The 22,774-nt window shown below is 36.7% G+C and overlaps 2 protein-coding genes and 1 long non-coding RNA gene across 3 annotated transcripts; 2 read left to right on the top strand and 1 right to left on the bottom strand.

Annotated features, from left to right (window-relative positions):
- The first annotated feature begins 1,902 nt into the window (after positions 1–1,902).
- LOC109191914 (pectinesterase 1) lies at positions 1,903–3,019 on the top strand. The gene has a single exon (XM_019342598.1). It carries the CDS (start codon positions 2,044–2,046, stop codon positions 2,845–2,847), a length of 804 nt encoding a protein of 267 aa, XP_019198143.1. The 5' UTR covers positions 1,903–2,043; the 3' UTR covers positions 2,848–3,019.
- A 6,332-nt stretch (positions 3,020–9,351) lies between these two features.
- On the top strand, positions 9,352–20,936 carry LOC109191878. The gene is made up of 3 exons (XR_002056006.1): positions 9,352–9,362; positions 12,428–12,430; positions 20,816–20,936. It is a non-coding gene; the product is annotated as an uncharacterized LOC109191878 (long non-coding RNA).
- LOC109191877 (transcription factor ILI4-like) lies at positions 14,377–15,305 on the bottom strand. The gene is made up of 2 exons (XM_019342551.1): positions 15,094–15,305; positions 14,377–14,791 (listed from the first exon to the last, which is right to left on the bottom strand). The coding sequence occupies exons 1-2, from the start codon at positions 15,208–15,210 to the stop codon at positions 14,630–14,632; spliced, it is 279 nt and encodes a 92-aa protein (XP_019198096.1). The 5' UTR covers positions 15,211–15,305; the 3' UTR covers positions 14,377–14,629.
- Positions 20,937–22,774: the final 1,838 nt, after the last annotated feature.

Genomic DNA, 22,774 nt, shown 5'->3' with positions numbered 1-22,774 from the left:
CGATAGGATTGTCTTATTTTTTTCACTTAATAGTCTGAAGGATAAGTTATTTTGGTAATTATATCCGCTACTTGATTCGACATGTTCTCTATAAATCTTGCACACTTCTAATTACGGGAAGCTTTATCCCCATCTCTATGACGATCCTCATTGTTTCCCTTGGCTTATAATTTTTATTGGTCTAGTCTACGATCTTTTGTGAGTCACATTGGATACCTTAGCTTGATTAAAATATAGATTGAGTTGGATTAGACCAAATAATATAAATCTTTGACTAGCTCATATTTATTTATTTTTTTCAATTTCTTTAGTTTTGAGTTATTTAAATGAAAAGCAACTATCTCAGGAATCAAGATTATGCAAGACGATTCAGATGTTCTATCGGGTCAGGGTTTGGAGGGCCCTTAAGGTTGGGATTCAACTTTTTGGAAAGAAGATTATGCAAGACGATTAGGGCGGGTTGAATTTAATTAAAGTTATTTATTTGTAAAAGTATGTCTAGTTAGCTGATTAAGGCTCTGTTTGGCAAACCTAGTTGAAAAGCTATAAGCTAGGAGCTGAAAGCTTAAAAGCTATAAGCTTGGAGCTGAAAACTGAAGAGCTGTTAAGCTAGCTGTTATGATTGAAAGTGTTTGGTAAAATTAGCTTTTTGATAAGCTGATAAATGTAAAAAGACTAAAAAGGACATTTTCATAAAATTTTTTTTTGAAAGTTACTGGCTCTATTACATTGTAATATCTGTTCATATACTTTCTCAACCTACTGAAACACAAAGAATTAATAACATCTTCACTAAGGCTCGAACTCATAATCTTTCAAATAGAAGTCCAACCCAAGTACCATTAGACCACATAGTCCTGGTGACATCTTCATAAAATTTAAATTAGTTTGTTTACATATTAAAATTTAACATTTTGTCTTTAAAAAAAATTAACATTTTGAAATAAAACTATTACCATAATCATGATATAGCATTTCATAATGAAGTAGCAATATTGATGCAAATCTCATAATAATAATAATAATAATAATAATAATAATAATAATAATAATAATAATAATAATAATAATAATAATAATAATAATAATAATAATAATAATTGTTGTGAAAGTTGCGGATAAAGGAATAGAGAAAATAGTTTTAATTGGGAAGGGTAAATTATGTCATTTCTTTAAAATAATAAGGATAAAGATGGAAAAAAAGTTAGGAAGCTAGGAGCTTATTTTGAAACGCTACCTAAGGTAGCGTTCCAAAATAAGCTCTTATTTTAAGCTAGGAGCTTATTTGGAAACATTACCAAACAGAGCTTATAGTTTATTACTAGCTTAAAATAAGCTATAAGCTCCTAAATAAGCTCTGCCAAACAGAGCCTAAGAGATGTTTGGTAAATAGCTGTTAGCTGATTAGTTAGTGAGTTTGATTAGTCGAATAACATTAATTAATTATAAAAATATGTTTAGTAAATTAGCTGTTAGTTGATAATTGATTACTTATAAAATGACATTTTTGAAAAGCTAATAAAAAAGCTATTGTAAATAATATTTTGAATTTCAGCATTTTGGAGTAATAGTTATTACAAAAAAGTTAATTAATTAAATATTTATATTGACTGTTTAATCAAGTTAAATAGATAATAATGATCAAATAAATTAAAATTAACTGATAAACTAATTATATTACGAAAGAGTGTCAAATATATATATATATATATATATATATATATATATATATATATATATATGTTACGGAAGATGCCTAAATATTTCCACTTTATACTCTACACACAAAATTATAAGCATTTGTATTGAGACTCACGCTTAGGGACACCCCATCACAAAAAGATTAGATTTGAGAGTACATATAGACATATAGTACGACTCTTTTAGTTATTCTATTGTAAGTCGGTCATATACATCGCTTACTGGTTACGACTTTCGTATGCTAGCTGTTGCCTGTTTATGATCTCCCATTTCCCCCAATTTCCATTCAATTCCATTCCTCCATTCGAGAGATAAGCCCTAAACCTGAATTCCAGAAGCTTCATGGGGCCTGTAAACTTCGTCAAGGGCTATGGCATGGTAGTGAATCCCGTAGAAGAAGATGAGGTCTCAGTTTCTAAGCGCAAAGCCTCGCGGAGACGCCGCAGCTTCATCGCCATTGCCGTCTCCCTCGCCGTCTTCCTCACTGTGATCGTCGCCGCGGTGGTCGGCACGTTGGTACACCGCTCCCACTCGGAGCGCGGCGGCGGAGATTCGCATCCGTCTCCGTCGTCATCGTCTCCCTCGACATCATCATCGCCGCCGCCGCCGGTTTCCTCCAACAACTCCACCGCCCTACTCGCCGCCGTGTGCGCGGTGACTCTGCACCCGGACTCCTGCCTCTCTTCCATGTCTCCGTTCCCCGCCCCGCCCAAACCCGACCCGGAACACTTCCTCAACGTCTCCCTGCGGGTCGCCATTGACGAATTGGCGAACGTGTCCTCGCTCCCCAAGTCCCTGATGTCGAAGGTCAACGAACGCGCCGCCCGATCGGCTCTGGAGGACTGCGATGGCCTGTTCGACGACGCGCAGAGTCAACTCAACGAGTCAGCCGGGTTTATGAACTCGGGTCCCGGAAACCTCACCCTCGCCCTCACCCCTTTCCAGATCAACAGCATGCAGACGTGGATAAGTGCGGCGATGACGGATGAGGACACGTGTCTTAATGGGCTGGAGGATGTGAATTCGACGGTGATAGGCGAGGTCAAAGCGAGGGTGCACAAATCGAATGAGTACATGAGCAACACCTTAGCGATCCTCAATCACCTACAAAGCCTTCACGAGAAGTTTGGTGTTCTAAAGCATTGATGCTCTTTGGCCTGTTTCTTGCATTGAATTGACTTGTCTTTTTTTTTTTTTTTTTTGGTCTTGTACAATCTCTATATTTTACTATTTTAGATATATGCTGGTACGCGTAGTAAGTGAATAGAAGCTTCTGCATTTGTTTGGTGAAAATGTAAAACATTTTCGTTTTGTACCATCCACATGGGCAAGGATTGAATTCCAACTCAAAGGTCTCACACGCAACTCAGACCTCACATCTCGACATGATAAAATATGTAAAAAGACCTGATAAAATATGTGAAAAGATAATAAATTATGGCAACTTAGTAGTTCAACATGTAAATTATGGTAACTTAATGGTTATACAAATAGAATCAAATATTAGTGTGCACAAGCGATTTGTTCATTTTAAACATAATCTCATACTGTGATTACCAAATTTCAAATTTTGGTGCTTCATCCACATGTGCAATACTGCTATACTTTTTCACTGTTTTATTATGTTTATACTTATATCTTTTAAATTAAATCTTTCTTTAAATAATATAACTCTAGTAGTCACAGGGACGGAGCCAGAAAATTAATTGAGTGGGGGCGAAATTTAAATGGCGATAGAAATGTCAATCACAAAATATCAAACTGGTATAATAAGGTTAAAATACAAAATACTTTATAAATTACAATAGAATATTTTTATAGATTACACGATAGTTAGAGTCGGAGCCAAAAATATACTTGTGTGGGGTGAAAATGTGAAAATATTTATAACAAAATATGAAACATAATCCATTAGATAAAATTTTTTGAATAACACTATATTTTATAAATACTTTTAAATTTAATTTTTTTTAGTTAGATCAATTTTAAGTTTTTCTAAATTAATTTGAATACAATGAAGTAGATCAACTTGTAAATTAATTCGAATAAATTTATATGAAATATAATATAAACTTGTGCACTACATTAATTAAATGATTTATAAAAGTAGACTAAAAAATATTTAATTTATCTTAAAAAGGAATGAAAGTGATAAAATAAACAAGTCTTGTTAATGAGTTTTGAACCTATGACCATATACTTTTTATTAAAATCAAACTTGGAGCCCAACCAACTAAACTACTCAAACAATTAATATATTAAATATAAATATAAATTTTATATAACATTTAATGCTATATATGTATATATATATACATACATATATATAAAGGAGTGGGGTGGGGGGAGTGGGGGCAGCTGCCCCCACTGCCCCCAGGCTAGCTCCATCCATGCTAGTAGATTAACTCATAAATAATGACAACAATAAGTAAAGTTGAGAAATTAGTCTTTGAGTCGTTGTCTTAGCTTATTAATTCAGTAGACAGTATTTGGAGAAAGAGAAATTAGTCTTAGTTAAATTATTTGGAGAACATCAAATGTTACTTGATGTAAAGAGCATTCTAGCTTATGTGTGGGAGCAATCTCTCAAAGTGAGAGAGCTCCTTGTACGTAGTAAGTGAAGGTCTAGCTTCTGTATTTAGCTGAATTACTATAATTTGCATCTTTTTAGATACTCTGTCCGGTCGGAGTGTGGAGAGCCTTTAAAGTTGAACTTTTTAGGAAGAATGTGAAGAGCATTCCAGGCCAGGGTGAAGTATCAAGTATGCATTAAATGTTCACCACTAGTTTATGCCAAAGAGACACTTCATCAGCGGACAATATAATGGACTAAAGATTTATCATTTTTCATATTTAAAACAAATTTTTAAACAGATGCATTTTCCTCAATAGTTATGCTGTATGTGGAACCGTGTTCACCATGCGCATGGTGAACACGGGATAGATCCATAATTTTTATACTGTAGATTCATAATTTATGTACTGTAAATTCATAATATCTGTATTGCGAAGATGAAATAATGCGATTGCAAAGAGAGAAACGTCGTTAACAACAAATGAAAAACAAAATTATGAATTTACAGCATAGAAATTATGGATCTACCCCTGTGTTTACCATGCGCATGATGAACACGTTTCTACAGCATATAACCCTTTTTAGGACTTGTACGGTTGATAATGTTATATGAAAAATTGTAATTTATGCCCCTCACAAATATGCTAATTATTAATGTCACTCATGAATTATTAGTAGTGTAAATGTTGTCTTTTAATTTTCAAAAAGTGACATATATTGCCCTTCCCTTAATAGGAAGAAGGAGAAACATTATTGTCGATAAAAGGAGAATAAACGAAAAAAGAAAAATGGAAGAAAAAAATTGTAGTCTTCGAACAGGAAAAACAACGGATAACCATATTTACACCACTAATAATTTAAGGGAGGGACAAATTGTCACATTTTGAAAATTGAGAGATAACATTTACACCACTAGACCCTTAGAATTCCCCACTTTTGTATAGCCAAAATTTTATCAGGGGATTATTAATAAAATACTTTTCAAAATACTTATTGATATAAATCCCTCTTCCGGGTTGTTTAAGATTTTGGAACAAAGAATATATATGTAAAGTTTATGAGTTAGGTACATGGAGTAGCAGATTCAAGGTCAAGGAAGAAGCCAATAAAAGATTGTACTTAGTTCACTGGCTCAAGACAGTTGAAGCTGTTGAGATAAAGGCGGAAGTTCAGATATAAAAGATAGATCAACTACTTTGCATGTGTCAGATTATTGTTTATTCTCCAGAGAAATACACATACGAGAGAGTTTGAGAAACTGAATCCAGGCCAGATGATTAAGAAGATTATTAGAATCGATACGGTTCACAACACCAAATTATAATAGCAGCTTGGACTATAGCAGTTTGGGCTGTGTAAGATTTAAAATAAATCATGTAAGATTTAAAATAAATCATACATAGAATAAGGTAATTTGAAGAAGAATTTTCTGTATTGGCAAAATGATATTACAATAGGAATTACAAATATAACTCTCTGTTTTACTCACTGTATTTTTTGCTATGCTAAAGAATCGATCGAATGGGTGGATGAATGAAGAGATGTTGCTTATTTATAGTAACACATGTGCCTAGAGATTTCCAAGCATTTAATGCATCACTAAATGCAATTCTTCTCCTTCTATTGTCGGTTCGTGACCCCTGGATGCCGAAGGCGTCCTTTGGGTGATCTCGTAGTTCCTACGGGGTGGAGATGATGGGGTCGGTTCATGGATTTTCCTTCCTTTTCTTTTGCCACATTTCGCTCAAAGGGTTGAAGGGAGATAGTGCATCAAGTTGTTCGCAAGGGTCTGCAAGTACAAAAATCTTGCTCAAAACTTAGCCCAAGCTTTTTCCTTTAAGAGAAACATATGCCCAAGCTTTTCCATTTAGAAGAAACTTATGTCTAAGCTTTTCCCGTTTCTCAAACCTATGCCCAAACAAACCTCATCCCAAGCATTTACTCCTCCAAACCTTAACCCAAGGTTTTGCTATTCTAAACGTCTGCCCATTTCTATATTTGACTTTATTATTTACAAAGATAGTTAGTGTCTAAATGCAATCAAAGTTAAGAATAGATTAATCATCTATATTCGATCAAGTGGGTTACTTGAATTCTTATTAATCAAGAATTACGGCTGTAAATTCAAGTATGTCTAACGGGAAGTTAGGAGAATGGTGCTATTGAGAGGAACCTTAAAGTGCATTGATTAGGAGATCGATTTGGCCAACTCTTTAACGAAGTTCGAGAGTGTTTTGAGCTAAGTTCTTTTGTAGCATATTTCGCATTTGTACTCGCATATTGTTGATTGATCAATGACAGTTGGGCAGTTAGCTCTTGGAATGCCCCTAGAGGTAGGAGAAGGATTCTCCGAATTGGACTATCAAACTGAGTGTATTTTGTGTTTGCTTTACTTTTGTTATATATATATATATATATATATATATATATATATATATATATAAATGTGCAATCCAACTATCAGTTTAGGCTTTGAGTTGAGATGGAGCACATGCTTCAATTACTTTCGATCACTCGCTGGTAGTTAAAGATTTGGTTTTTCGTTCTTAAATCTTTTGATGGGCTGTTTAGTTCACGAAATAGGTCTGGAATGGCATAGCATTCTCAGTAATAAGCTTATTCCTCTGTTTGGTAACCACTTGTATTTTCAGGAACATTGTTCCCGGGAATGACGTATTCCCCTTGCAAGGGGAATATAGATATATTCCTTGGGGCCCCCCGGTATTAGGCTATTCCTGAGTTCTCAGGTATAGCCTAAAGATTCCATTTCCTATTTTACCCCTCAATTAAATTTATTTCCTATTTCACCACCGCCGCCGCAACCACCACCATTGCCACTGCCGCCGGTGCCACCACCACTCCAGCACCGCCACCAACGTGGCCACCCCCCCACCACCACCACCGCCACCACCCCACCACCGCCACCACCCCGCCACCGCCACCAGCACTAGCACCACCACCACCCCAGTAACACCACCGTCACCGCCACCATCACCGCCGCCATCACCACCGCCACCGCCACCGCCACCACCACCACCGCCGCCGCCACCATCACATATTTTTATAAGGGTATTTATGTCTTTTAAAACATATTTCATTTCTATTCTTTAAATCAATCAAACACTGTAATATAATTCCTAAAGTCTATTCCTTCTGCGAACCAAACAATAGAATACAATTCCTATTCTATTCCTTGCCTATTCCATTTCTTATGGAATAGCATTCCTATTACCTCAAAATTCATTCCGTGAACCAAACGTGCCGTGAATATACTCCGCGTTTGTTCGACTGTATTCAGTTTGGGTAATAACCTTTGCTACTTATTTACTCAATATAGTGAGACTTTTAAGTCGTAAGTTTACAATTTTCAACCATTACCACCACCATCACCACAACAACAATAACAACAACCATCACTACCAATTATTATTATTATTATTATTATTATTATTATTATTATTATTATTATTATTATTGTTGTTGTTGTTGTTGTTATTATTGTTGTTGTTGTTGTTATTGTTATTGTTATTATTATTGTTATTGTTATTGTTATTGTTATTGTTATTATTATTATTATTTCAGCAAAACAGAAAATGATATTTTTCTAAATTTTGGCCAAACAGTAGAAAATTAAAATATTTTCTAGAAAATGAGTCATTTTTTGGAAATCATTTTTCTAAAAAAATATTTTTCAAACGGACCCTAAAAGAAAAGGTATTATGATGAGTATTATATCAATAGAGAAGATGTGAGATTTATAATGTGTTTTATATTCAAAACATTTTATACAATTAATTATATTTCATACTTTTTTATGAATATTTTTATTACATTTTGAAATGTTTTTATTTTTCACTCCCAATCAGGAATATTTTTGGCTTTGCCACTATAAACTACGAAGTTATAAAAAAATTTATAATCCCATAAGTAACAATTTTATGGTGTATTTTGCATTTTATAAAATTGTATTGTTTCCTTTTATATTATGGGTAAAACAATGGTATTTTTTTTAAAAAAAAAAAAAAACAACCACGATGGTTTATATTAGAGAAAAGCAGAAATAGTGTCTGGTGGGATAACATCTCAATACATAGCAGTAGACTGATCAAAAGCTGAAGATGCTAAGGTATGAGCTATTAAATTTTCTGATCTAGGAACGAAACTAATAAAACAGCATTCAAACGAAGTAATAATAGACTTGCAACTATCTATGGCATAGCCAACGTACGAGCGAACCAGTCCAGTGGTGGATGATAAATAATGCTTTAGGGTCAGGCAATCCATGTAGAGATGTACGAACCGCTCCCCACGATCCCTAAGTCATGACAGAACCTCCTTGCAAGCATAAGCCTCGGCCATTAAAGGCGAGAAGCAGTCGAGCAGTGTAGCATTGAAAGCTGTGACATAACCTCCATTCTCGTTGCGAAGGACCGCCCCAATCGAGGTCTTGTTCGTGGTCGGATAATATGCTGCATTGAAGTGACACACCCGGGCCCCGGTTGGCACGGCATTGCTGGAGTGGGCGTGCAGCGACAGTGCTTCGTCGGTCAAGCTGGGCGGCTGTGCAGTAGGACGCTGATTGCTAGCGTGGTGAATGCGTCGCCATGCATGGAGTGCATTTGTGGCCGCCGCTATGAGCTTCCTCGGGGTGGGTAAGTAGGCATCTCAGACTGCTCCATTCCTGGCCTTCCAGATATAATATAGAATTGCTGTTGTGGACATAATTCCATTAGTATCTAGAATATTCATCACTTCATCAAACCAAGAATGAAAATTATCGGTGACAATATTGGGGATTGAAAGGTGGGATTCATGCCATATAGAGCTTGCAAAAACACATGAAACCAATAGTATCCTCATGATTAACACCACACATAGCACATGTTGGGTCAATCCCCACTCTCTTTATATTCAAATTGGTAGTGGTAGGCAGGATATTACTCAAAGCTCTCCATAAAAATGTCTTCCATTTTGGGGGAATTTTGAGGTTCTACAATGTTATCCACTTATTAAAAGAGCCCTGCGTTGCCACATAATTTTCAACAATAAGTCTGTATCCGTTCTTAACAGAGTAACAGCCTTTTGTGTCCCCATGCCAATACCAATCGTCCTCATAGTTTGGTGAGACGGGTATCTTTAGAATACGAGCTACATCAGTAGGTTGAAAAATGTCTGTTAGGATTGAGTGATCCCATTGACCCGTATCCTGATCAATTAAACCTACTACTTTTGCTCCAACAAGATGAGGGGGCGTTTCAGTATGTATCATTGGGTCTTGATCATTCTGGAGCCATTGATGGTTCCATATTAATGTTGCCTTGCCATCCCCAATTCGGCGTCTGACTCCACTACAAATTAAATCCGTAGCTGCCATAATACTCCTCCAGCAAAAGCTAGGATTATTTCCCAAGCATGCTCCAGGAAAAGAATCTTTAGGATAGTATCTAGCCTTGTATACCCGAGCTACCAATGAATCTGGTTTAGTGAGAAAGCGTCATGCCTACTTTCCCAACATGGCTAAATTAAAAGCTCTCAAATCTTCGAAACCCAAGCCACCCTGCTTCTTTGGGATACATAACTTATCCCATACTTTCCAGTGTATACCTCTTTCAGTTCCACTACCCCACCAATATCTATTCATGGTTCATTCAATAGCAGACAGAAATAGGTAACAAAAATACACTCATTGAAAATGTAAGCATAGATTGAGCTACACTTTTCAATAAAACTTCTTTACCAGCCTGTGAAAGCAATTTTTTATTCCAGGAACCTATCCTCTGTCTGATCTTATCCTCAATATATGAAAAGACTACCTTTTTATTTCTTCCAATAAAAGAAGGGATCCCAGATATTTACCAAAATTCGGCGCCTGAACCACCCCCAAGACTTGCACCACTGCCTCTCGATGGGTCTCACATTTATTTTTGCTATAACAAATACTAGACTTTTGATAATTCACCATCTGCCCAGATAAAATCTCATACCATGATAAACAATTCCTTATTTCACCAGCTTCCTGTATATTAGCTTTGAAAAATAAGAGACTGTCATCAGCAAAAAACAAATGAGTAATAGGGGGGGGGGGGTTGCCACTCTACAGCCATATATCGAACCCCTGCTCTGTGCCTACTGAAGTAATAACGAGAGAACTTCTGCACAAATAATAAAAAGATAAGGGGATAGAGGGTCCCCTTGCCTCAATCATCGCGTGGGCACGACCTGCTCGCTGTGGTTACCATTTATCAAGATTCTATAGGACATAGTAGTGACACATACCATAATTAATTCAACCCATCTATTATCAAAACCCAAAGCCAGTAACATGCCACGCAGAAAAGACCATTCCATACGGTCATAGGCTTTAGCCATATCTAGCTTGAGAGCTCCCCATCCCATAACACCACACGATTTTCTGTTCAAAAAATGCCCCGCCTCAGCTGCTATTATAATATTGTCTGATATCAATCTATCAGGTATGAAGGCACTCTGTGAGTCAGAAATAATATCATCCATCATCGGCTTCATTCTATTTGTTATCATCTTGGCCATAACCATATACACCACATTACTTAAGGCTATAGGTCTTAGATCAGATACTAGCTCGGGAGTATTGTTTTTAGGGATGAGAACGATATCAGTATCATTCAAATTAGGAGGCAAAGTATGGGATTCCAAGAATCCTATCACAAAGTTCGAAACATCCCCCCCCCCCCCTCCGCCCAACCACATCCCCCAAATGCTGATAAAAATCCAGATTCATTCTATCCGGGCCTGGAGCCTTATCGGGAAACATTGAAAAAAGAGCATCCTTGACCTCCTCCAATACAAAGGGGCGGAGCAGAGACTCATTATGAGCTTGTGTAACCCGTGGAGTAATAGTCTCAAAGAAACTTTCTCCATCATCCGGTATGCTAGAGTGGAATATCATATTAAAGTAGCCCAGGATAACATTTGTCATGGCATTTCCCTCCACCCAATCCCCAGCATCATTCATTAATCTAGATAGAGAGTTTTTTTTCTTACGGTGAGAAGCATACCTGTGGAAGAACCTCGTGTTGGTGTCTGCATCCTTAAGCCAGTGTTGCTTGGCTCTCTGTTTCCAGTATGCATCCTCCTGGGTTTCAAGGCAGCCCAGGCGTTCTTCCAGACGTTGGAATTCAGTCAGAGAAGCCTGATCAGAACACCCTCTCAACTGCAACTGTTCATTCTTTAAACTCACAATTTGCTCCCCAAACTTATGAAAACGGTCCCCTCCCCACTGGGCTAGGCGGCCACCACAGTAGCCAATACAATCTTGCAGCCCCATATCCCTTCCTTCATCCCAAGATTTCTCCACCACTTCCCTACACCCCTCATCATGCAGTCAGGCCATCTCAAACCGGAAATCCCTTCTCCCATTCCTTCCTTGGTCAAAACCACGAATACCCAGGAACAGTGCCGAATGGTCAGAATTACGGGTCAACAGGTTGTTTACCAGTGCTTGTGGAACAATACTGTGCCAACCTTCCGTTGCTAAAACCTTGTCCAATCTTTCCTCAATCCAGTCAGTCGTACCCTTGCTTTTTTCCCATGTAAATCGGTATCCATACATATGCATTTGGGACAAACCACATTCCTCAATAGTGTCCCCAAAACTGCGAAGGAGATTATTTGGATGTGGGTTTCCCACTCTTTTCTCATGCTGGTAGAGGAGATCATTAAAATCACCCACCATAACCCACGGAAGATGGGATCGTGATGCAAGTGACTTAATAAGCTCCCATGACTCAATCCTTCTGTTGCGTTGGGAGAAGCCATAAAAGCATGTCATTCGCCAATCTGAAAAACCATCCATGCTAACCTGAATATCAATATGATTTTTTAAGAAACTCAGTAGCCTTGCTGTATTATTCTTCCTCCATAACAAAGCTAATCCACCACCCACACCTACACGATCAACATAAAATAGACCATCGAAGCCAAGCTTGACACGGATACGTTGAGCATGTATTTGTTCCACCTTGGTTTCCATTAGAAAAATAAAATCGGGTTTCTTACGGGACGCCAGGTCCAAGATTTCTCGAACTGTCCGTGGATTACCCAAGCCACGACAGTTCCAACTTAGGGTACTCATTGGGTCGGGCGGGACTGGCAACCAGTTCCCGCCATAAGCAAGTTTTTTGACCCATCAATCATAGCCACATCTCCCATTCCATCCTCCGGCAAGCGTCTGCCTATATCATTGCCCTCCCGCCGCCGCTTTGCAACAGCAGCCACCCCCGTTTCCTCCTCCCCTGACGCCACCAACATTGGTTCGGGCAATCCAGCACGCTCAGCTCCACCCTCGCCATACTCCCGTCCAGGTCCTTCGGCTTCCCCCGTACCGGAATCAACCACGGCGCCCCCACTTCTCGAGGGCCTCAGTTTTCGCCCGCTTGTATCGCATCTGAGTACGGAAACTACGCAACATATAAAGCCGCATTCCTGGCTTTCAAACAAAATTTGTAAGAGTCTCCGAGCATACCGCAATAGAAACAAAACATATGTAGTCGCTCATATTTGAAATTAACCCAACACGTCGTTTTGTCCCTCTTGAGGAGATTCATCCTTCGTTTAATGGGCTTTGCTACTGGTATTGACACACGAATACGATAGAACGAAAGCCATGGCGCTCCTGCAAACCTGTCATCAAATTTAACAAACGTTCCAATAAATCTCCCAATCTGTTCTAAAATTGGTTGAGATGTATAGCCCATGGGAAGATCATGCAACTGAACCCATATGTCAACTGAATCCAGAGGCACATTAATCGGGAGCACACCATTAGGGACTTGTCTGCACACCAACGTATGATTCTCAAACGACTAGGGCCCCTCCTCCAACACATACCGCATGTCCGTGATATGATAGAACACGAACAAGAACAAATTTGGTTGTAGCTCCGAGACCTGAACACCACGCACCGGTTGCCACTGCCACACCGATGCAAGAACTTGTCGCATATGTTCCAACTTTATCAGTTTGGTTGTTAGAAACCGTCTGACAACACTCCATGATTGCTCGATGTCGGCCTGGTCCTCACCACCCTCTCCGATCGTCGGGTCGAACGACCTCTCATATTCCTCCTCCAAAGCAAGGTCCGCCCACCGTGCCGTCAGACCTGCTACGTCGTTTCCTACTGTCGACATTGCCATGAACAAAAGAAAAGCCGGTGAAGATACGCCGGAAAGAGATGCGGAATACGAAAACCCTAGCAAAAAACTAGGAAAAAGACAAAACCCTAGACTTTAGGCTAGAGAGAGAAACAAATTGGATTGTATGGATTCTTTATTTTTACAAATGAAAAGTTTCCTTGGTAAAACAATGGTATAATCTTACTAAATAATATGTATCACATGATGGGGCAACACTAACCAAGTTGGTCGAACTTAGTAAGTACAAGGTTACAAATTCAACTTCTTTTAAAAGTTAATTATAAAAATATTTTAATAACTCAATAAGGGTTTCAAGTGGCAAATGAGCTTTTTTTGTGGGGGAGAATTTCGAGATAACTCAAATTTGATTCCTACAAGTGATGATTCCCTTAACACTCAGACCACCTTGTGGTTTACACAAAAAAATAAATAAAAATATTTTAATTAAAGTTATTATGTTCCTTTGGACACTGTCAATTTTATTATGATTATAAAGAAGGAGATACCCTACATATACATTATTTGCCTCAACTAAGGTTTGAACCTATCACCTCTTATTTAAGGGAGCAATCCAATACCAGTGGATCACAAACCACTTGATAGTTGTCTTATTTTATTTAATCCTTTGGTATTAGTCTACATCTGATGTATCCAAAAAAAAAAAAAAAAATTGTATTTAGACTGCATATATGTTTGTTAATCTCTGTATAGTTGATGCCTTAACATTCGGTTTGAATCAATGATTAGAAATCATCAACATATATTCCTGGAAATCCGAGGTCAGCTTCATATTTCAGATGTTGTAGGTCCCGAAATTCTTATGATTCTGTGTGAGAATTGCCGACAAGCTTAATACAGAAATGGGAAATCTAATATATTAATCATACATTAATTTATATCTTTTCTTATTATTATTGTATCATCATATTCCACCAACACTAACACACATTTGTACTTTCATAGGACAAATTACCTCTCATATATAGTTTACAGACTATTGTACAAAAGTAGGGTTTATAACTATATATTGAGTAGTGACTGCGAGTTTCCTTCGTGATCAAAGAAAAAAAGCTAACACACAATACATACACATATAATTTTACAACTCACATTATATTGATAATAATAATGACTGTTGAATGATAATCTACCATGCATCATCTCTTTCTAAATTCAGAATTTATTGCTGAAGAAGATTCCTCATCAAGGTTTCCAAATCAAGATTAGTGGTGTCATCAATGGATGAAAGTTTTTGGGAAAGCCTTTCACACAGCCCATCCACTTCTCTGTGCAGCCTTTTGATGTACTTGCATGTCTCTTCTACTATCTCTGAGGCTGCTACCTGTGAATTAATATATAATTCATAACATATATAGCCTCATATGATAGAATAATGAACACTCGTATTACTGTCTAGGACCACCCGACTAATCCCCATTCGCCCAGAGAGGCATAGGAACTGGTCCAAGGGGAACTGTCACTTATGGGAATCAAACCCAGTTATCCCGGGGATCATCCCTTCGAAGAAGCTCAGTATTTGCCACTTGAGCTACCCTTTGACCGAGTCGAAGCGGTCCATATTTCAGTAGCAGAAAGTTCAACTGGAGTTATATGATCATATATACATACTATATATATATATACCTTGTTGGTGTAGGACCTTGAAGTGGAAGCTGGCAACAATGCTTGTAGTTTGTTGACCAAAGCATTAATCTCCTCTTCTGTGAAGCTTGATGATGATGATCTTCTGCGGCTAGACATGATGATTTTAATTTTGCCTTAGCTTCAATTCCTCTCTCTCACTTTCTCTCTCTCTCTCAGCTCCCCCTTATTACTACACAACAGTATATATAGTACAATGATTAAGGCAATTAGAGACAGGGAAGTTGAAGTGTGAGGTTTGCGTTGCTTAAAAAGGCAACGTATAGTAGGATGATGTTAGGACAAAACATAGAAAACTATAAATATTATTATATCAATAAAATTTTTGTCCAACTAACATCAGTCGTCTATAATAATACTACACAATCCCCATTTCTTATCCTCCAGAGTACTAAGCATATATAATATATAAACATAAATACATAAATATGTCGCCTAACTATTAGGTTATATTTTTAGTTGAGACGGAACAGATTAAGCTAGTAGCGAATGTATTTCCTTATACTTGCATAGCAGTCAAAGTTACGTTTCAGTGGCAGGATACTGGACTTAATTAGCTCTTTAGGCCTTCGCCCAACGTAACAATCCCCCACGAACAGTTGCTATTGTTATTGGGACTCTGATACCAATTCTTAGATCAAGCTCTTACCACTACGTCAAAAATTACCACCAGTGGTGAAAGTGCAACTTTATTTCCTTATACTTGCGTAGCAGTACTACGTTTCGATAGTATGATGTTAATTGGACTTTGGCCTTTCAGGGCCCAGCTCCACCCAACAATCCCCTACAATTGTTAATCTCCCTGAGACTCTGATGTCAATTTTCAAGATCAAACACTTACCTATATGTCAAAAGTTACAGTTACTTTATTTCCTTGATTATACGTGGAAATCAATCAACGGGCGTTTCGATGGCAAGATCGATGTTGAACTTTGACCCTTTATGCCTCCGCCCAACAAAATGTGATTGCAGTGTTCCAATCATGCATATATAACCTGAATAATGTTCACATCCGAGGGGAAACATGAAAATATTAGAATTTTCTCTTGGCACAAGTTGCAGCTAGCAGTCACCTACGTACAGCTAAAGAATTGTGGGGATGCCCCATCTGTCTCACACTTAACCTACAAGGAGTGGGGAGTGCATATATAAACAATTCATGTCAATCATATAACATAAACACAAACATATATACTGTAGTTGTAATTAATTGGACAGGTGTCTTCAGTTAATTGTAGATTAAGTGTACTTAACTAAGATGCTTATTAATTGTGTGCTACCAGAAAGATGTTCTTGTATATATTTTAATTAATAATCCTTAATTGTATAAGTTTGTTTCACTGATTACTGGTATTAAACTGTGGGGTCTTTAATTGCCTCTTTTGTCTTTGTCTATATATTATTATTATTATTATATATACACATCAATCTAATTAGAGAATTGTTGTTTTTAGACATGCATGCATATATTTCCACCAACATTAATTTTAGTTTATTAGGGGATGGGTTTTTCAGGCAGCAGTTTGTCTACCTTGATTAAGTATGCAATTCATTATCATGATTTTGTACAATCTATAGAGATAAGATTTGGTAGTGTTTAAGATCATCCTCCATCTCTCACATTTATGGGTAATGTGTTTAAAAATTATTGAGTCTCAACCACTCAAATTGGTATGCTATCATTTTGCAGATGTGATAGAGGAATTATTTTAAAGACAATTAAAACCAAAAAAAAAAAAAAAGAAAAAAAAAAGAAGGAATGTTTACTTTTAAAATAATAATAAAAAGGTGTCAAATAGGTCATTGAACTTATCTCTTTTGTGCAATTGGGTAAGAACTTATAAAGTGTGCAATCGAACCATCAAACAATTCAGCAAAATTTGTGCAATAATGGAACATTTTTCTGATTTCTTTTAATGCAATTTGTGTTAAAAATATTTTAATCTTTAATTAATCACAATTAGTATGACTGGGGAAAATGCAACTCTTAGTACATACCATGTAAGCAATATACTCGGATGACTCTACCAAAAGAATTAGAAAAATGTCGCGATCAATTGTACATATTTTGCTTGTTTGACACTTCAATTACACATTTTTTAAGTTGAGTGACACAATTGCACAAAAGCAAGAAGTTTAGTGACATATTTGATAATTGTTCCTAAAAATAATAAAATTTAAGCGATGAATATAATAAACAATGATTTATAATGACATTAATTAATTTATTTAGTTAATAATTATAAGTTCAATGGGTTTACCAAATAAACATGTATAGAAAGTTCAACAATACTATTATACTCCCACTCATAAAACATAAGACTTAACATTAAAATTTCAACTCAAACAATATAATTTGGGTGACAATAAGGAAATTTCGCAACCACTACTTGAGGGTGTACTACGTTGTGTAAACATTTACTCACACGACTCAAACAATACAATTAATAGTTACAATTATAATATCTCTAAACCAATGAGAATGTTGGGTCGAGGTCGGTGAAGGGCCGAGTCCAACAATTAGGGCTAAGAAGATTGTTAGGTGGAGACCGATGAAAGGTCAAATCCATCACTTGTTTCTTGAAAATATAATGACCGTGTAAGAAAATAAAGCTGCACTGATCGAAAGCTGGTGAAAGGCCAAGTCCAACACTTTACCTCTCGAAAATGTGATGAATCATATATACCAAATTATCTGAAATGAAGGTGACTCATCTCTACCATGCGTGGGGTGGAGGTCAATGGTTCCAAGTACCAAACTAATCCTACTTCAATTCAATTCAAAGAGGAAGACTTTTCACACATCCATGTGAACTGCGTTACCAAATGCTCCAATACAATGTATTCGGTGGGTACATGAAAACGTATCATTTTTTTTTTCTCAAATATATTCAAAACACCTACAATTAGGCTTATATTAGCAATGGAAGAAATCGTTCCTCACAAGTTTTAGCTAGGGTTCCATCAATTCGCATACTCTATATTCATGAAGCTAAGATCCATTTTGTGACTACTTATTTGTATTACCAAACCCTAACGATGCTTTGCTGCCTCCAGAGGCAAATCCAAGAATTTTTTCTGAGTGGGAACGAAGTTCAAATGAATCAAAAAGTGTTTATGACAAAATATCGAGATTTAAAAAAAAAAAAAAAACAAAAAAAAACAAGCTACCTAAACATCTAGTAATTTGTATATATATACATTTCGTTTATATATATAAGTTACTACTACCTAACATCTATTGCTCCTATCTAGATCCGCCCCTGACTACCTTAGCTTTAAGGTTTGAAATTTTAGTTGGTTATATGATTTTGGCTATGAACTGTCTAATCCAAGTTACAATTGTAAATAACATGTTGAAATAAATGTGTAAGCAACAAAAAGTAGGGGTCAATCTTACCTTTTGGTACACCCCCATTTGAATTTTAGTCTCTGCATTATTACTTCTTATTAAAGTTGGCAAAGGTTGAATGTTGAATATACATAGAATTTAGAATGCCTGTGGGTTGTTTGTGTAATAGAGTTCTCATCGGCCGTCTTCTTTATTCGATTCCAATATCATGAGATTCCTAAATTAACTTTAACCTCATTCATTGTATGACTATATATGAGTGTTATTGATCAGTTATACTTCTTCTCCCAAAAGGTTGAATCCCCAACTCTAAGGGCCTTCACATCCTATCACAACAGAGCATTTAGGAGGATGTAAACTATGGTGATTCAATGACTCAGCAGACATGACCAAATGTCAGTGCGTACAAGAGAATTGATTAGTTTTTCTATGCCAGTTTATTGGTGATCTTTTTTGTATGAATTTAATTGATAGTGTTATATAATTTTTTTTAAAAAGAAAATATTACAAGTATTGTTGTTTTATTAAAAAATTATGAAACCCTTTATACGCCAACTACTATGTAGTGTAATGATATTTTGTTACCATTCCAAATGGGTGGTCAGAGGTAGTACGCGCAACAATTAATTATTTTTGCTTGACAAAGAGTGAGAAAGTATAGAATAAATATTACCTTGTAAGGAATTTCTTATGTTTCACGCATTCCCCTATACTATTAAATCTTTTCTATTTCATACAATGAGCATAAATAAAAAGAATAAGGGTCAAATAGGCCACTGAACTGCACACCAAGTTGCAATTAGGCCATCCAACTCAAAAAAAGTACAATTGGGTCCCTGAACTACACAAATTTATGCAATTAGATCTAAAATGACTTGTTTACCTAATACTTTGCTGACGTGGAGGTTGTGGATTTTAAAAATAATTTTAAACAAAATTTAATTAAAAAAACAAAACAAAACAAAACAAAACGACCGGAGACAAAATCGTCTCCGGCCGTCCTTCGTCTCCTGCCATGGAGACGAAGGACGGCCGGAGACGAAATCCGTTCTGTTTTTTTTTTTTTTTTAATTAATTTTTGTTTAAAATTATTTTTAAAATCTGCAACTTACATGGCAGGTAAATAGGTCATTTTAGACCTAATTGCATAAATTTGTGTAGTTCAGAGACTTAATTGTATCTTTTTTAAGTTCGATGGCCTAATTGTAGTTTGATGTGCAGTTCAGTGGCCTATTTGACCCTTATTCCTAAATAAAATTACAACAAATTTACAATCATTAAAGTTCTGATTAATACATTTAACAATAATGTATTAAACAAATCCCTAAATAATTGAGCACTAAAATTCCAAAATTAGTCGCTATACAAATTAAATAAACTCTGTGACCTCATATTAGTCATCAATCCAGTTTGATGATCAATTTGCGGCCATGGGCACATAGACCAATTTCATTTTGGACACAGATAATTAGGGCATGTGTATTGGCACGGAAATTACAAGCCCTACCTACAGGCTACAGGCTAGCTATTAGGTAAAGGAAATTCTAATTTCATACATGCATCTCTCTAACCATTTCAAAAAATGTACTTTATTATTATTATTATTATTATTATTATTATTATTATTATTATTATTATTATTATTATTAGAAAAAATTGCAATTTTTTTGTGCCTAAGTTTTAAGTAATTATAGCTTTTGTACCTACTTGTCAGTCGTATTCACTTCTGGTTCTAAAATTATAACTGACATTGTGAATTTTGTCATTTTTCTAATAAAACAGTAGAGACGAAATTTACAATGTCTGTTATAACTTAGAGACGAGAAATGAGCACAACCAACAAGTAGAGGCGAATCCTATAATTACCCTATAACTTAAGTGCAATTTTCCCTTTATATATATATATATATATATATATATATATATATATATATATATATATATATATATATATAGAGAGAGAGAGAGAGAGAGAGAGAGAGAGAGAGAATCGCACTTTTGGTCATTCAGTTAGTACCCAATTTGCAATGTTATCCTTACTTTCTAATTTGGACAGATTTGGTCCCTCAATTAGTACACCGTTTGTCGTTTTAGTCCTTCTGTTAGATAATCATCTTAAACTCCAGTTACACCATGGGTATTATAGGAATTTCACTTAGCCTTGATTATAATAGCTTAGCTTCTTTCCGTTTCTCCTCCCTGTCTGCCATTTCCTCGAGCACTGTCTACAACCCTAACCCGTTGGAAGAGAAGCTGCTCCAAGCCATTTCCTCCACCATAGTTTTTGCCCAATTTCTGTTCCTAAATCGGAGCGAGAACTGAGAAAGAGATTCTGATCGGAAGCTAACTGAGACAGTGAAAGTTGTAACCGTCCAACGCGAAAATCATCTTCAAAATCCAGGAAAGGAGAAAAAAAATATTAAGAAGGGATAAATTATTGGGTGCCATGTTGTTGAGAGTGTGGAAATGGTACTAGAATTGCTTAGCGGTGCATCCGGTAAAACGCAGGTCATCAGCTCCGGCGTGATTTAGGGTTTGGGCAATATTTTTGCACAGGCCCTCACTCATTACACTGCCAGTACTCCCCACAATCTTCCCTCTGTAAGTATCCCAATTGATATGCTATTTGTCCTCCGCATCGAGAGTCTATGGGGTTTATCTTGAGCCATGGGTACGGGTTGACCGAGGTGGCTGGGGTGGTGGTGTCGTGCGTGTGGAAACCGAAATGGAATGAATTACCTGCGGTGGAGCGGGCAAAACTGAAGGCAGGCAAGGGTTGAGAACACTGGGGACGGCAACGGTGGACGTGGTGGAAGTGAATTCTGGCTAGAGAGTGAAGCGAGACGGGCTGACAATGGGGGAGATAATTCAGAAACATCCACTGGAAAAATTCAAAAATTTGCTCTCAGAGGTATCGCCAAAAAGATGGGGACATTAACCAACGTCCACCTGGTGGTCGCTTTCCTCTACCCTCGGCGTACTACTCCAACCAGCGACCTTCGTATCTCTCTCTCGAATGCCAGCAACAGTTCCGACGATATCTGGGTCTCACCGGCAACCCCTGTTCTCTATAGTAAGCAGGGCAGATCCGGTATGGACGCAGCGGCAGACTGCGTCATGGCTGGATCCCCTTCGTTGTAGTAGCGGACTGGCGAAGCAGAGAAGACCTTCACCTCGATCTGCAGTTTCCGGCGTACTGGTTCCGGTGATGAGTGGCAGCAAGACTGGCAGCGTCGACCTTCTCTCCTATTGATATTCAAGGCTATGTGAAATTCCATTTTTGTCCATGGTTTTAATGGAGGTTAGGATGACTAACTAACAGAAGGACTAAATTGACAAACGTCGGACTAATTGAGGGACCAAATCTGTCTAAACTAGAAAGCAAGGATAACATTGTAAATTGGGTACTAACTGAGGGACCAAAAGTGTGATTTACTATATATATATATATATATATATATATATATATATATAATGGGAAAATTACACTTTTTGTTCTTAAGTTATAGGGTAATTATAGGATTCGCCCCTACTTGTTGGTTGTGCTCATTTCTCGTCTCTAAGTTATAACAGACGTTGTAAATTTTGTCTCTAATGTTTTATTAGAAAAATGACGAAATTCACAACGTCAGTTATATATAATTCAATTCCCCTGCGCTTGTGCGGTAAATTTGAGCCATTGATATCGCTAAAATTTACTGTCCAGATTGAACACAGATTAAAAAAATAACACGGTGACATTTTGGTCTTTTTGCATCTAGGTCAAATTTAAGGTGCGTGGTCTGTGTGTTTAAGGTGCGTCAGTGTTGAAACTTAAGGTGCGTGGTTTCCTTCTTAAGGTGCATGATCTGTATGCTTAAGGTGCGTCAGTTGTTGAAACTTAAGGTGCATCAGTTGTTGAAACTTAAGGTGCGCCATTTATTATAACTTTAGGTGTGTGGTTTGTGTTCTTAAGGTGCTTTGTTTGTGTGCTTAAGGTGCGTGGTTTGTATACTTAAGGTGCGTCATTTTAATGCTTGTGGAGAGTGATACGCCCTTAATTGTAATTATATAGTTTAATTAGGAAGAATTAATTATATTTCTAGAATTAGTATGATAATTAGGATGGTACAACTTTTTTTTTTTTTTTTTTTTTTTTTGAATGCTACTAGCTCTATTACATTGTAGTATCTGTTCATTAGGATGGTACAACTTAATTAGTGGGAGAGTTAATATTGTACCTAAATTAGTATATGGAAATTATGTAAATCACAATATATCATTACCTTGTATAATTAGTATAATTTTAGTAGGTTAATTATTATAGGTATT

This window comes from Ipomoea nil, unplaced genomic scaffold (assembly GCF_001879475.1).
Source record: "Ipomoea nil cultivar Tokyo-kokei standard unplaced genomic scaffold, Asagao_1.1 scaffold1721, whole genome shotgun sequence".
NCBI classification, from domain to species: domain Eukaryota; kingdom Viridiplantae; phylum Streptophyta; class Magnoliopsida; order Solanales; family Convolvulaceae; genus Ipomoea; species Ipomoea nil.
This window is presented reverse-complemented; position numbering and strand designations above follow the sequence as displayed.